Source organism: Podarcis raffonei, chromosome 5, assembly GCF_027172205.1.
Source record: "Podarcis raffonei isolate rPodRaf1 chromosome 5, rPodRaf1.pri, whole genome shotgun sequence".
Classification (NCBI taxonomy): Eukaryota; Metazoa; Chordata; class Lepidosauria; order Squamata; family Lacertidae; genus Podarcis; species Podarcis raffonei.
The window spans coordinates 4191646-4208451 of record NC_070606.1 but is presented as its reverse complement, the minus strand read 5'-3'; the positions used below and the strand labels follow the sequence as shown (position 1 = coordinate 4208451).

The 16806-nt window shown below is 42.8% G+C and overlaps 1 protein-coding gene across 1 annotated transcript in view; it reads right to left on the bottom strand.

Annotated features, from left to right (window-relative positions):
- Nucleotides 1-8068: 8068 nt before the first annotated feature.
- The window catches only part of SHISAL1 (shisa like 1), an 80615-nt gene continuing 71877 nt past the window's right edge, over nt 8069-16806 (bottom strand). The window contains exon 7 of the mRNA XM_053387640.1: nt 8069-8366. Within this exon, the coding sequence (XP_053243615.1) occupies nt 8366 (1 nt within the window). The 3' untranslated portion in view covers nt 8069-8365. The remainder of the gene's footprint in view (nt 8367-16806) is intronic.

Genomic DNA, 16806 nt, shown 5'->3' with positions numbered 1-16806 from the left:
ACACATACCATACCATACCCGCAGTGTGAAGTGGTACAGTCCTGCTTGTTCAGTGGCTCACTGGCTCCTTAATCTGAAATAGTCATGTCTTCCCACTGGTTCTGAACTATGACTCCAGGCATGACTATAGCCACTCCAAGGGTCAGCAAGAATCATATCTTTGAATAGGCAAGGAAATGTCTACAAGTTGAAATTTATTTTCATTAAACAGTTTGAGTGCTGTTGTGTTCGAGTCCTGCTTGCAGGCTGGCCATTGTGAGAACAGGGCGCTGGTTTAGATGGGCTCATTTATTTGGTGCTCCATCCAGACCCTTATGTTCTGGGGAATTACAAATGGCTCACACACATATCTGTGATAAACTGAACTGGGCCTGGAACTTTTTCTGGCCTTATTTCCCTTTTTGTTATTAAAATTATAATTGCCATGGATTAGTGAAACTCATTTTCTTGAGAGATTTTGAAGACTAGAAACACTGTATTGCGTTGAAAATGATGGCATGTAAGACAATCTTCCCCATGGATCAATCTGTTTCACAGCTCTCTAGTTACCTTTGATCATTTCAAAAGGTTGAGACACATCCACATTCTTCAAGATCTTTGATTTTGAGCCCTTGGAACACTCTCCCGTGTTGTGCTTAGTTCTTAGGAAAGATTGTCAAGTGGACAAAAGGCCAGAAACTGGTCAAAGTTAAGCCCTTCTCTGATGTCACTGTGTTAGCTCTGTGCTCCACCATATGCAGGGAATATTAAGTTGGGCTGTGATTGATGTTAAACACTGTAGGAAGTAAGGGCTTTCTTCAGCCATGTGATTCGTTTTTTGCTTGATTTGAGTTCCTGACGCTCTCTTGCAGGAGTTTCACTACTTCTGTTCAGCTATAGATGCTTTGTCACAAGAGCCATTTCTCCAGTGAGGGTTAATTGTTGCTGATTAAATATCAATACCCTATTCTTAATCTTAATATGTGATACTAGGTAAAAAAATATTTTTACTTCCCCTGCATTTCTAATGTTTGAAACCCATAAGTTTGTTATGCTAAATTCTTTAATGACCAGTCTTTACCAAAAACGAACATAGTTATTATGGCCATGGTCACCTCATCTGATGCATGATGTCCAAACTAAAATTGGCATGTATGTATAACACTGGTCCTGAAACATCTACATTGGCTCCCAGTCTGTTTCTGCGCATAATTCAATGTGTTGGTGCTGACCTTTAAAGCCCTAAACGGCCTCGGTCCAGTATACCTGAAGGAGCGTCTCCACCCCCATTGGTCAGTCCAGACACTGAGGTCCTTCTCTGAGGGCCTTCTGGTGGTTCCCTCACTGCGAGAAGTGAGATTACAGGGAACCAGGCAGAGGGTCTTCTCAGTAGTGACACCCTCCCTGTAGAACAACCTCCTATCAGATGTCACGGAGATAAAGAATTATCCAACTTTTACAAGACATCTGAAGGCAGCCCTGTATAGGTAGGTTTTTAATGTTTGATGTGTTACTGTGTTTAATTTGTTGGAAGCCTCGCAGAGTGGCTGGGGTAAACTGAGTCAGATGGGTGGCAAGCAAGCAAGCAAACATGATACTCTCAGATAATTGCTCCAAGTAACCCCCCCCCCCAATCTCCATTCTACATCACTCCTGCACCGACTGATCTGTGCTTTCTGCCTCTGAGCTTTCTGTTCTATTACTCTTAATGCACACTGGGTCCTGGGAAAAGGGGGGGGGGTGAGGAATGCTTTCCAAAGACACTGAGTGTCAGCTGTCTCTCCCCTGGTGCTGCTTCTTCCTGCTGCTCCCCCAATATTTTCCAGCTTCTCCCCTCTGCAGCTTCTGAACTATGACCTTCTGCAAACCACTGTTCTAAATCTATACTGTTCTCCTCTTCCTGGGAAGGTTCAGAAAGGGGGGAGGCGATCCACACCATTCCTCTTCAGTACAGTCCCTGACACTTGTATGGCTTTGGGAAGTTCATGGAGGATAGGTTTGCTATGCTTTTACTCCCATGGCTATGGACAAAGACACTGAATGATCTGTGAATGAGCACCAGATGTTTGGGACAAACATCAGAGGACAGTCATCTCCATCAATCGAGGCTTGTGAGCACCCAGAAGCATCTGGCTGGTTGCTGTTTGGAACAGAGTGCGGGACTTGGTTGGGTAGGAACATAAAAGGCAGCATAGAAGGCGGGCAGGTGTCTTTCCAACCAAAGCTGGAGATGGCAGGATTAAACCTGGGACCCTCTTCATGCAAAGCAGATGCTGTACCACCAAGCTGTGACCTTTCTGAGGTTTCTTCTGATCCAACCAAACAGCAAAATCTTAGACCTTTTAAACAAGGATATCTCTATTCAAATCAAGTAACCATTTGATGTCTGCAAGAATCCCCCTGGCGTTTGGTCTCTTCAGAGATTTAAAAAACTTTTATTTCTGAAGAGGTTGCTGTCTCTAGTTGCTATGTTTTGCTCTAGGGATGAAAACCAGGATGATTTTTCCTCCACTCAAGAACTCCTCAGAGACTGCTTGCTGCTGCTTTTCAGTAACACCATGAGATGTTTGCTAGATCTTAGCGCTTAGCTGTTGACTCATTGGTTCAAACCAATGCAGTTATTTAAGGCGGCGATGATGCATTTAATTTTTTTAAAAAAATCTGATTAAGAATAACTTTTGATTTAGAGTTCTCTCCCCCCCTTTAGTTACATTATTTTTAAACTGAAGGGTTTATTTCAGAGCACCTGTGAGGGGCTCACATGGTGGAATTGCCTCCCTGTGGGAAAGAAGCAAACCTCTCTGAACCCAGGAAACTAGGCTATTAAGCAGAAGACAAGGTGAAATCTCTTCTCTGCATAGTTTTCTCTGCGCAGGAGTTTAAATACTAGATATGGAAAAACAATCCTTCAACATAAGCGCTGGAGGCCAGTTTTACTTCCTCATTTGTTTGTATGACATCTCATGGATGCCAATGGAATTTATATCTCCACCATGTGAGAATTAGCACTTAGAAGTGCACCTAAGTCCCCTTTATTCAAAGCACCAGTCTTTGTATGGTGTATAGTATTGATGTTGATTATGCAAGAAGTTTTTTATTCTCTTGCCTATCATTAAACTTGATCAGATCTTTCTGGCTTTTCTTTTTTTTTACATATTAGAGGGAGGGAGGGAGGCAATTAGTTTACAATCTACACTTCAGCTGTTCAGTTTTCAAAACACTTCCCTTGGAATCGGTGAGTTAGAGTCAGTGAATAAATCAACAATTACAGCTTTGAATTTTTAAACATGGAATAACAAGAGGATTCTAACTAACTAGGTATCTCCATGGAGTAGATCTACTGAAATGTGAACCACAAACACGTGCCAGGAAGTGGATCTATTGTAGCTGTCCTATGAAATTTGGATTTCGAGTCCCATGTTACATTGGAGCTTTTGATATTTTTTTTTTATTGATGGTTACTCTGAAACATTACAAACAGCAAATGATGTGGGATGATGATCCACTTATGGAAATACAACACTGAATTTAAGGCCAGGTTAACTGTTAGTCTCAGTCAGATCCAACATTCAGCTAAAATAAAGAGCTTTTTTGTTTTATTATCACTGAACATTGGCAAACTGTTCTATTACAATATGGTTTTTATCAACATATGCAAATATTTTAGGCAATATGAAAATCTCAACCAGTTAGTATCTATCAAATATCAATCTATTCCTTATGGAGGGTCAGAAAACACATTTCATTTACAACGTTCACAAACTAGAAGCATAAAACTGCTCATTAGAAACACACAATTCCCAAAGGGAAATAAACCCTTTACAAAATACAGTGAGTCACACAAACCATTATCTAATACAAATTCCTTCAGAAACACAAGCTTTTTACAAAGATCTCTGTGACAATTTCAACATCACAATGAAAGTAGATATTTTTTATAAAAAACAAAACAAAACTCCATGTACAGTTTAGGATTAGTTTGGAAGAAATCCAGATGAATGAATATGTACAGAAAGAAACTTGGCTCAATGTAAATCTGTCAGGTAAATTATATTTGCTGAAAACACTGCTTAAATTGAAATGTAATATTGCCTGGTGAATGGAATCTTAATCTTTTTCTCTCTTTATAGTCTGATTAGGCTTCATTCTTATATCTGTGTGAAATATGCACCCAGGCAATTCCAATTCTGTGACCTGCACAAATTATACAATCTCCTGAATACTTTATATCATTTATTCCATTTCACATACTGGGTTATGGTTTTCCTAGACCTGGGATGTGGTAATAACCTTGGCAGAGTCCTGAAGGCCACCACCTCAAACAGTCTTATTCAGCCAATCCTCCGGCTTTTGAGATTTCAGCAGTTATAACCCATGTGTTTTGAAGCATCTCTTCTCAGCCATAAGTGTCCTCGGCCCCGACCACAGTTGCCAACGATGTGCAGTGGGGGCAAGGAAATGCACTACATGAAGTGCCTGATCCACGCAGCACAACATGGCTGGGGAGGTAGGCGGCTTGTGAAAATTTGGCACAGGGGGACAATCCCAGTGGAGAATGGTTTTAACCCAGCGTATAGAACCTTGGAGTGGCATTTTCTGTGTTTTACTCTCTTAGTGGTTCCATTCTAATGCTGCTCCAAATGAAAAGTGGTGACTTGGGAGTTTATTGGAGAAAATATGTTGCTTAACAAGGATAGTTCAGAGACCCAGTTTAAGTCAGCAGTGCACCTTCACTGTGGTAGCTCACTGCAGCCTTATTAAGAACTGGCTGAACGTGTCCTTGGATGTGAAAGAGGATGCACATCTGCATCTAAGGCTACTGTGCTCATGTGGGACCAGTTGCCGGCAACTGCAGCTACACAGCCTGCTAGAGCAAAGTACAGCCAACTACTTTGCTCAGGTTGACGTGTTCCAGGAGAATGAATACAAGAAGACTGCTTTGGAGTGGGCAACACCTAAATCAATTCAAAAAGAGAATGTGTTCTAACTTAAATTAAGCCTGAATTCTGAAGAAGCATTAACTGACAAATGGTAACTTTGTGCCCATCAATGCCAACAGAATTTGCATCCTGACAACACTGTACAGTCATACCTTGGGATAAATACGCTTCAGGTTGAGCGCTTTCGGGTTGCGCTCCACGGCAACCTGGAAGTAATGGAGCATGTTACTTCTGGGTTTCGCCTCTCGTGCATGCGCAGACGGTCAAAATGACATCACGTGCATGCGCGGAAGCGGCGAAATGCGACCCGCGCACACGCGTCTTGCGTTCCATTCGGGATGCGAACGGGGCTCCGGAACAGATCCCGTTCACATCCCGAGGTACCACTGTATTGTATCCCACCAGAGGCTTGATAGACCCTATGTTTTGGTGTCTGGGTCTACAAATGTGGGGTCAAGAGGGAATTATTGATAATACATGGCTGAATTTGTCATGGTAGATTGCGTGTAGCTCAGGGCTGCCCTTCTGTATAGCAATGAGATGCTATGCTGTGTTAATACTGTGAATGTTGTGACAGATCCATTGAAAGGCTAAGAATGCAGACCTGCTCCTTCCCTCAGAATCCGAGGGCAAAGAACAGCAGGGTATCTGACCTTCTAACACACCCTTTGCCAACCTTCGGCCCTCTGGGTGTTTTGGACACAACTCCCATCAGCTGTCACTTCTGCATGACAAAATCCCCTCTTCTACCCATCAGTTAAAGGTATACATGTTTATTCTCCTCTGCACAGGATTATAGTGAGTAGACAGGATTTCTGATGGGATGCGAAGTGGAAGGAGTAGGTTTGCTCCAAAACCAGAGGTATATCATCTTCACAGCAAAGAAGATAACAGAATATCAAGGCAAACCTGGGCACAGAATTCCCCCCAAGTATATTCTGCTCTTGACTACACAATGCTGCATATCCTAATGCTTAAAATATGAATGCCTTTTTGAGAGAGTGTTTTCCATTCTTATCCCACACCTTCAGATGTATTGGGGGAAACCATTTCTAGAAAACAGCTCAGAGGCAGTGGTGATTTGAAAACCTTTGTCAACTCTATCCATCAGAGCGCTACATCGATGGCTGTGGAAATAAAACACCCAGCCTGAAAGGCTATACCAAGGACCTGCTGACTCAGGCCCCCTTAAGAGTTGGCTGACTGTGAGGGGATCATGGCTCATGTCTGAGCTGCTACATGTCTAGGGCAACAGCAGGCGTGGTGCCCCTAGGAAAGCTGGAGGAACTGTGCTCTCTTGTCATATCATATGCTTCCCTAGGAGACGTCCTGTCAAGAGAAAAACAGGAACCAGCTCACTCTTTGATGTTCTTGCTGTATTTTGGAAGAGGCCCCCATGGCGCTTGTTGAGCAATTGACAGCATACACTGCATGTATAAGGTTCTGGGTTCAATCCCTGTACTGCAGCGATTGGCTGAGCTGCCTGAATACTAGGTTGGCAGAAAGGCATTGGAAATGTGGAACAGATGTAGTATGGGCCATAGCTATGGGGAAGTGGGAATTAAGGATGGGGACTTGGAGAGGGAGTGGTCTAGGGGAATGCCAGAAGGAGGTGCTTACGAGCGGAAAGAGGCAGAGAAGAACAGTCAACGTGGCTAGGAGCGGCAGAGGTGAGGAATCAGAAATTGACTGGAAATAATCAGCCAAATCTTGGGCTGCTAGCCTCTGGTCTCCAGTTAAAGGCTGTTGGGTAGCTAAGCTGGATATACTCTTGCATGGAGCTTGATATGCCGTACTAGATAGACCACTATTCTGATGAAGCATAAGGCAGTTTTCTAAATATTGTATCCTGGACTAACCAATATTACAAAGTCAAAACAAAAAATTTTTTTTCTTTCCAGTAGCACCTTAAAGACCAACTAAGTTAGTTCTTGGTATGAGCTTTCGTGTGCATGCACACTTCTTCAGATACATGTGTATCTGAAGAAGTGTGCATGCACACGAAATCTCATACCAAGAACTAACTTAGTTGGTCTTTAAGGTGCTACTAAGAACTAAGAACTAACTTAGTTGGTCTTTAAGGTGCTACTGGTCTTTAAAGAAAGAAAGAAAGAAAGACATTTTTTTGTTTTGACTATGGCAGACCAACACGGCTACCTATCTGTAACTCAATATTACAAAGATAATGTTTATGGACTTTTCCAGTTGTGTGCGCGATCGCTGGTTATGCAACCTCCTCCTTCTGTCCACTATATTTCTGCAGGGAAACAACCAATATTTCCCTCCCAAATGTAAAAGCACAAAGTGAAATGCTTTCCTTTTGAAAAGGCATCTCTAGAGAAGACCTAATAATAATAAATGAGCAAACAGAGAGTGTTTTCCTGATACTGAATTGTCAACTAGCAACAGTGTGTGCTTTGCTGTACGTTAAGTCATGGTGCCTAATGGAGTTTTGTAAGAATGACCTATAAAACATTGCCATAGCTTCACATTATATCCCCTTCCATTAAACACGCAAGATGCTTCAGCATGCACAATATCTGACCATTGCCACACTCCTTAGCAAGAGCATCTCGGCTGTCCTGGAAGGCTGTCATCAAGCTTCTGAGGGGGGGGGTAATTCCTAAGGCCAGTTAAAGGGCAAATAGTACCTTAAAAACAAAGGAATATTGGACTATGAACCTCATTTATCAGAGGGCAACAACTATTTTATTGCTTTAAATTATTACAAGTGGTGCTATTTGTCTTAGATTCTCTTCCCCCCACTTGGGGTCAAAAGGAAGAGGTTGTGCCTTCTCCTTAATTCCTCATCTGAACAGGCAATAGAGGCCAGTTGGTGTGCTCAGGAACATGACATTGATGCTTGGCATCTTGTCATGGAGAAAAATGGTAAGATTACATAATCTAAAACGACTGCTGTCCTTCCTTCTGGCTCTGAAAAAGGGCTCACGTGTGTGGGGGGGGGGATAAGAGAAAATAATTCAAACTGAACTATATCTACCATATTGTGACAACACTCACTAGAGAACTTTGGAAAAAAGCCGCATTCATTATTTTGACGCTCAAACACCAATTTAATGGATGGGGGAGGCAAATAAAGCATATCTACCAAAGGTTCATACTGTAGTCTATGCCTATTCTCAGCTTGGATTTCCACTAGAGCAACTTGTTTTTCACTTCAATAAGCATCCCCCGCAATAGCTTTGTCTCTCCCCAATAAGCAAAGTTCTCCACAGGTATTGCTTGCATGCCATTTTCTCACAGCCATTTCTCCTTATCACCCACTTGACACAGTGATGGTTCTCTCCAGGCAGGTAGACATCTCTTGGTTGGGCCATTTCCCTTCATCATTCACTCAGATTTCTTTCCCCTTCTGGGACTGAAGTTGCTGCTCTTCTTGGACTGTAATCTTACCTCTCCCATCTTGAGGCACATCAAAATATTTTTCTGGAAAATATATACATATATAGCAAACACATCATTGCCAGCATAATTTACATCCAAAATGCTTAAGAGAAAAAACAGAACAAAACCCAAAACTCAGATTTTTTCAAAGCATATTTCAAAATGTATGTTTTCCATGTGCCTAGACACACTAACAAAATTGAATTCTGGAACTACAGTTCCCATTACTGAATGAATGTCAGCACACCTATTGTGCTCCTTCCTGTGCAAATTGTAGTTGATATACTGACATGCACTCAGCAATAACGTTAATTACACCAGAACTCTACTGTTTGTACAGCTGTACAGGCACAGATCACCGTGATCTTAATAAACTTATGCTTGCTGCCTGCTGGGAATGCAAAATTGGTGGGCAGCACACGGCTCTTGGATTTTGTTCAGCTTGGTGCATAACAAGATCTGCAAGTCACAACTGTTGTCACCTGAATGTGACACTTTATGACATTTTGGTAACATTAACAGCTGTTTATATTATCCTCTCGGTGAGGAAACATTTGTTGAATTATTTCAGCACTTCCCAGTGCTGAAAATCTGAGGACAAATAAATGGTGCTACATCCTCTGAAGGTGCAGTTCTATCCATATTTACATGGAAACAAAGCACATTAAACTCAGCAGGTATTACTTCTGCATAAATACACAGAGGATTGGGCTGCAGAAGACAAGAGCCTTAGCATGGGGCATTTACCTCCCCTGTTCTACTTGTTCTCGCAACACCCCACCCAAGTAAAATGTTTAAGTAGCAATAAACTCAGCAAGGCAAAAGGTGCTATGGATGTAGCAAAACGACAATAACACATTCAGCTTAATTCATATTGCAAAACTAAGTGAATATTTATTGCAAAAAGCAAACACAATAAAACAAATTGGAAAAAAAACCATAACAGACGGTTCTCCCAAAATTCAAATTTAGTATGAGACAGAACTGAAGCAACTACCCAGTTTGTGTTCTCATACAGTATGCATTGTAAAGGTAAAGGTAAAGGGACCCCTGACCATTAGGTCTAGTCGTGACCAACTCTTGGGTTGCGGCACTCATCTTGCTTTTTTGGCCGAGGGTACCAGCGTACAGCTTCCGGGTCATGTGGCCAGCATGACCATGTGGCCAGCAAACCAGAGCAGCGCACGGAAACACTGTTTACCTTCCCGCTGGAGTGGTACCTATTTATCTACTTGCACTGTTGTGCTTTCGAACTGCTAGGTTGGCAGGAGCAGGGACCGAGCAACGGGAGCTCACCCTGTTGCGGGGATTCGAACCACAGACCTTCTGATCAGCAAGTCCTAGGCTCTGTGGTTTAACCCACAGCGCCATTGTACTGTACAGTAATTGATGTTGTGTGAAATCCCAAGTCCCAGTGGCCAGCTTTCAGCACCATATCGTGGACAGCTCCATGGCTCTTCAGGTCTGTCCAGCTAAAGATGACCTCTGACTAGAGATTGTTAAGGGGGAGGAGAGCCATTGTGCTGTGCCAGTTAGGGTTCCAATTGCCACTCGACCATGAATATCACTGGGTGAGCCTGGGCAGTCACTATCTCTCAACCTAATCTACCTTGTAGCAAGGATAAAATCAAGGGAATAACTATGTGTCCTGTCTTGTAAACTGCACCCCTCCCAGCCTTCCAAACAGCTCATGGGCATAAAGGTTGCCAGCTCCTGTTCTAACATAATGACATTTTAGAAGGTGAGATAGGGAGCAAAATAATTGTTTTCTTCACCTGAAATACAAAACCAGAGGACAAACGTCTGCTACAGATTGAAAATATGAAAGTGTAGCAAGATTGAAGGGAAATGAAATGGGAAATGAATACCAGGAGAACTAGTAAATCCAGGAAGCTTATCATTTGTCTGAAGTCATTACAGTTTGGAAATAAGAGCTGGCCGCCCCCCAATTTCTTAGACAGTATAGGCCGGCAATGAGTTTAGCATTCTGTTGACAGGGAAGGTGTTTTTCTGTAGAAATATAAATGATTTTATAGGACCTATCAATCACGTCCCCTCAATGTGGGATAAATTATTCAGGTCCCATCAAAATGATTGGCTTTTGGGAGTGAGGATCAGGCAGGGGCTCAGCATCCTGAAGAAGCAGGCAGAGTTTACGATGGGGGTGATCTACTTGTCGGATCTACTTTGTTTTTTTACTGGAACCAAAAGACCTACCAACCAGAGCCAGGGGCAAAAGGCAATTAAAAAGCAGGGTGACTCTGACCATAATCTGAACATCACAGTTTCTTTTCTTAGTACCAGAATGAAGCTGAGCCCACAATGCTCTCATGCACTCACTGGCTAATCCAATATGTCTTCAACTCAGCAGCCTAATTTGAGGGTGTGTGTGTGTGTGTGTTCTCCTGCTACTGCAATTGTTAACCACAGGGAATTTGATACCGTGGTCAATCTAAGAAGAGCCAGATGGATCAGAGTAATGACCAGCATCCTATTCTCGCGGATGCCTATGGCAAGACCAAAGCAGGACCCAAGCACAGCTGCACTCTCCTCTTTTAAGGCCTTCCAAGGTGGTGGGCATCACTGCCTCTTGTCGGAGCAAATTCCACAGTTTTAACTATGTGATGTGTGCAGAAGTACATTCTTCTGGATGTCCTAAAATTTCAGCTTCACTGGATGTCCCTGAGTTCTAGCGCTATATCTATCCACTTTCTCTACACATGCATAGTTTTATACTCATCTAGCATAGCTCCTCTTACCCCTCTGACTCACTACATTTGCAGCTCTGTGGCGGTGAAAAAAGTCAACAAATGGTTTTCTAGACTGGCCTTCAAAGCATGTTTCCCTGGCCTTGCTAACCATGAAGAATGGGGTTCTGATCTGGAATATTCACCATATATTCCTGATGTATCATCCTGACAATGGTTGAAACCTAGCTAATGTTAGGCACCAAAGAGTCCTGTGTAAACCAGTGGAACAGATTAGTCACAACTAACGGGGCTGTCATTGGCTTTAATGAGATACATGGTGCAATCCCCAACATGCTTCCTCAAGAGCAAGAACCATTGCATTCTGTAGAGCTTACTAGTGCCTACTAACTATGCTTAGGAATGCAACAATTGTCATGACTAACTTCAGCTGAACTGGAGCCCATATACTTATGCTAAGAGCTTTCTTGAACACTGATTACGCTTGACTCTTCAATAAGACAGATATACACACTGGGAACACAGTGGCCAACATGTTAGCTTGATGAAAGGAACTGGACGTTCTGTGTTGCTTTTCCATATTTCACTCATAATGAATCCCACAGCATGTGTGATGTGGTTTAATGTGCTGTGTTTCCCCCATATCACTGGCTGCCAGGGACAGAGAGATGCAAAGCATGGTGACATCACACACTGCTTTACTTGGTGTGCACAGCATGAGGATGAGAGAGGAAAGGGACACTCAATATTTAGTTCTGTCCTCAATGGCAAATTCTGCTAGTGGGAAATTTTGCAAGCTTGTTGTTCACAATCCTTTTACAGCAATGAATTTTGGCGCAAATAATGGCTTGAACTGTTCTAATGATAGAAATAATGTTGAGTCAGCAAGATGACTGCAGTGACTCCTCCTGTTATCACAACCGCAAGGGGAAGTGCCTCCAGGAAGTTTCTGAGCATTTCACAAATTGCAACATGCTTAAAAGCTGATCAATGTAATCAACCTATCATTTGCATTCATTTTTGACCCTTGGTTCATCCCAAGAGAAAGCAGAGCTTGTTTTGGGCTCGGCCAGTAAAGCGAGATGAGCGCGCAACCCCAGAGTCGTCCTCGACTGGACCTAACGGTCAGGGGTCCCTTTACCAAATTATTATGGGCCCATGTTGCTTTCTCTGGTGGCCTATGTGCAAATCCAGAAGACCAAGGGATCACACAACCACAATTCGAAGTGGGAAAAGGATGCAGCTCACCGTAGATCATCAGCTTTGTGTGCAGAAGGAATGAGATTCAATACCCAGCATCTTCAGATTGGGCTGCGAATGTGTTCTGCCTGAATCTCTGGAAGGCTGCTGCCAGTGAGTGTGGCCAACCCTCAGCTGGATGGCCCAATGGTTTGACTCTGTATAAACTTGTGCCTGGATTGTGTCACATCAAATTACAGGTATGTGCTCACTTGACTGTATTAACCCCCACAAACCTTACATGTTGATAATGAACATGTCAAAGAGAGGCCTAGACTAGAACCCTTGACCCCAATGTCTAGCTTTTATAAGGAGAATTTATTATTATTATTAGTACGGAGGGGCATTCATTGATGTGAACATGCAGTGGAAGGTGGTGCAGCCCAGAAAGATTTCTAATCTAAGTGAGGCATAAGTCTTTGATGTGACAGGATGTCAGCTCTTGAGGCAAATAATGTGTTGGCATCGCGTTTAGTAAATAGGGTTTTCTGTCACAGGAGACCTTGGGATGTTATTAAACTAGAACAAATAATTATCCACTGGTCCTGCTTAGCAATGAGGATTATTACAGATTTTCAAAATGTGTTCATCAAAAAGAACCTGTTAAAACAGGTGTTCTTTTAGCATTTTTGGAGTGCTTTTATGCCAGATTTTGAGTTCGCACTGAGCAACCAATTAAACCAGAACAGAGTGTGCTCACAAAATACTAGAGGCTTTAAGAGAGCATGCTGTCAAGCAGGGGTGTGCAAAAAAGCCTTCTTTTGGACTCTTACCTGGTATGCTCATTAAGGCAGGCAGGTATCAAAACCAGGCTTAAATGTTAGTCAAGGAAAACTACCGCCAGCTACCCCAGCGGTTTCACTTGACACTGCTTCTATATCAAACCTACAATTCCTTCAAATGCGCTGTGTGAAATTGTATACACCGACAGCAAACTCAATCTCTGAGTGTCTTATGTAGCCAAATCAGTACCAACCACACACAAGACAGTAGGAGGTGCCTTGGTGGCCTGCCAGTTTGAAGAAATATAATTCTCCCCCCACCCCCCCCAAAAAACAGCCTCTAAACTGAATGCTCAGTGGGCATGGAAAACTGAAGGGGCAGGGGGGAGGGATGAAATAGAGGGGCTGGGAAGCTGCAAAGGAGCAAAGGTGTAATAGTCCAGCTTCAGTGTTCTTCAACCTTGGGTCCCCAGATGTCCTTGGACTACAACTTTTTTTTTATCATAATGTTATTTACAAATGTTTTCTAACTCTGAATTTTGCAACAAACTGCGTAACTGAACAGTTCTCAGGTTGGAGAACTGGCCCAAACTGAGGGACTTTGTTTATATAATGGATGCAGCACCTCCATGACAATTGTGGGTTAAATAATCCTGAAAAAAGAGCCACAGAAATTATAATAAAATTATAATTTTATTATAATTATAATAAAATTATAATAAAAATAATAAAATAGTAATAAAAACCCTCAGCCAAACTTATTCCATCAGAATCATGGCCAAAACACCTCTACTTCTATTCCAAGGTATTGTGTTCCAATCAACACAAGCATGACAATATGCAAGTAGAACTGAGGCTTTCACTGTATATTATTCACAGTGATTTAACCAACTTTTGTTGGCTGTGTGAATAAGGCTGAAGGTAGGAAAAAGCTGAAGCTGGAGAGGAGCAATTATCAATGATATTTACAGCATCATCAATGTACATGATGCTTTGTAAAATAATCTAAGGGGGGGGGAACCCAGACGGGTTTCTGCCTTTAGACTTTCAGCACAAATGAAGGGGAAGAAATGAAAACAATATTTTCAAATGCATATATAAAGCCATTAGTGTTCAGGTCTTTTCCAAATCTTAAGGGGAACTCACACAGCTGCCAGCATAGCCAAAGGTTAGGGATGATGGGGCCGGCTGGCTGAGGGGAGCAGCGCAACCACACTCTTCAGAAGCAGAGTCTTCACAAGATGAGGAGGCTGCCTGTCTGTTTCACTTGCATTTACAAATTTAAATTGAGCGACCATCAGCTTCTGCTTCACCTTTTCAAATGCAACGTGAAGCTGAAATTAACCAATCTAGTCATCTTTGAAGAGCCTTTTGAGAGCAAAGTACAGCATGACTAATGTTTCCCTTTTGAAATTCTGTTGTTGCAGCCTGCTTTAGAAGATTGCTGGGCTGATTTCCAGATTTACTATCAAATTAAAACAACCAAACAAAACACAAGGCAACTGCTTTTAAAGGGTTGCCAGATTTATTGTAGCAGAACATCAGATGTTCAGGTGCATCAGAAAATGTGAGGGAGGTGGATAGACACAGGTCAAAATACACCTGGGGATAAGATGTGTCTTTGAATTCCATGAATTGGATTCCCTTTCTTTCCATTGCTCTCTGCCTCTCTGTGCTTCTGTCTCTGTCTTGCTCACTCTCATAAACAGAATCTTCCACCCACACCCTGTGGATTTTGACTGGGGCAGGTAGGAGGGTTTAACCCTTTCCCCTGTGCCGTTTTTCCACTGAAAATTGCCTCCCTCCAGTCCCCCCACCCCACTAATAGCAGCTTTAGGAGGGGGGGGGGAAACAGCTACATTGGGTGTTTTCAGTATGAAAATGATACAGAGGAAAAGAATTTCACCATTCCTTCCCTGTGCAGCTGCTTTTAGTTTAAATGAAATGAAGGAGAACAGAGGTGTACCTAGGCGCTTTTTCGCCCTTGGCAAGGAACTGTATCGGTGCCTCTGAAGCTGGGAGAGACCATGTGAAAAAGTTTGCTTATCGTCGCCTTTCACATGCCACCAGTGAGTTCCTCCATGGCCATCAGGGTTGGGTCTGCATGCACCGCCTCTCCACTCCTCCGTTGGTCCACCCACCCACCCACCTGCCTCCCTCCCTCCCTCCCTCCCTCTCTCTCTTTGCTCCCCACTCCCTTTTCCTCCTCCTGCAATTCTTTCCCACTCTCTGAGTCTTTCTCCCCTCCGAACTCGCTGGGTGCCCGGCTCACACTTCTAATAGTGCTGCTGGCTGGCTATTCAGTGTAGTATACTATCAAAATAATTTTATTTATTTACAAAATATGGATAGATATCTTTTCAAAAGGAGAGCAAGAACATCAATTAATACCGAAGACAATCCTAGTTGTGTTTTCCAATGTATTTCTTCGCAATAAAATATTTGGTTTGGCATGAGCAAATTTCTATTCTGCAAATGTGGCCCAGAGGAAAAAAGTTTGAAAACTACCGCATTGGGCAAATTGGGATGACTGCCTGGTGGTGGGGCAGCTTGCTTGCCTTGCTGGCCCATCAAACCCAGCAGCTCTTGTGGGGCTCTCCAAAATGCTCACTCCATCCCCAGCCCTTGCTCTGAGGAAGGGGAGGGGGCGGCTTCCTAAGAGTGAAGCATTCTGGGTGAGGCGCCCTGGGGGTCTGTGCTGTTGTTGTTTTGCCACAGCAGCTAGAAAGTCTTTAAAAATAGTTGAAAAGTTTTAAGTTTATAAAGTAACCTGAAACATTTTATTTAAACAATAATTTCTAGCCACAGTGGCAAAGGCACTCTTTGGGGCCCTGCCCACACAACAAGGGGGTGGTGGTGGTTGAGTGGCAACTGCCCTCCCAAGGCCGGTATGTCTGCTGCTTACCTGAGAGGGCAACTTCCTTTCAAATAAAGTTCAGGATCTGAATATTAGCCTTGCATAGTCTGAGTACATGAGCTCTTATAAATGTGAAAAGAGAACCTGTAATTGGCTAACATGCATCTGCCATCGTTTGAGCAATTGAATTTAGGGCTGCAATTGACTGGATAATTACACTTGCATGGGGAAAATAACAGACAGATCATTCTTGTCTACTGACAGGGCTGTGTGGTTGGGTGCCATCATTCCAGAAGAGGACAGAGAAAATACAGAATTTAGTTTTCAGAATGCGTCAGCTTTCAATGAGAAAAAAACGCAACTTTCAAGGCTTTGTGGTAAAGATACGACTGAAAACGTATCCTCAACAGCTAGAGACTTGGAAAGGGATGGTGGTTGGCAAGGAGGGCTTCAATGCAATTCCCAAGGACTTAGCAGATTCAGAAAGAAATACTTAAAATAGTAACATTTCCAGGGTCAATTATTCAAAAGAAGATTCATACAACTGTGTTTCATTTGTGAAATATATTACAAGCTACAGTATTCAGGTTCTCTTGACAAAGAACTTCTGTTTCCACAGAACCCTAAATAGAGGCCATAATTTATATAAGCCCCAGTCTGTGTTTTCAGATGGTTATGCTCAGAGTGGATCTTTCTGATCAGATGTGTTTGTAGGGATGGAAAGAAATCTTTCCGCCCAATGTGGGGCTTGAACCCACAATGCTCCCATGTAAGGGGCTGTTGGTTGGGGTGGTGGAGGTGCTGGGGATGAGAGTCCCGCTAAATACACCATAAGATCCAGTTCCTTGTGCAAGAAATGCCACACAGCTGATCACAAGCATCACTTTTTTAATTCATGCCCCAAATTTCTAGCCCAGTTTTCTACCAGGTATGCAAGATGGTTTACAGTTAAAAAC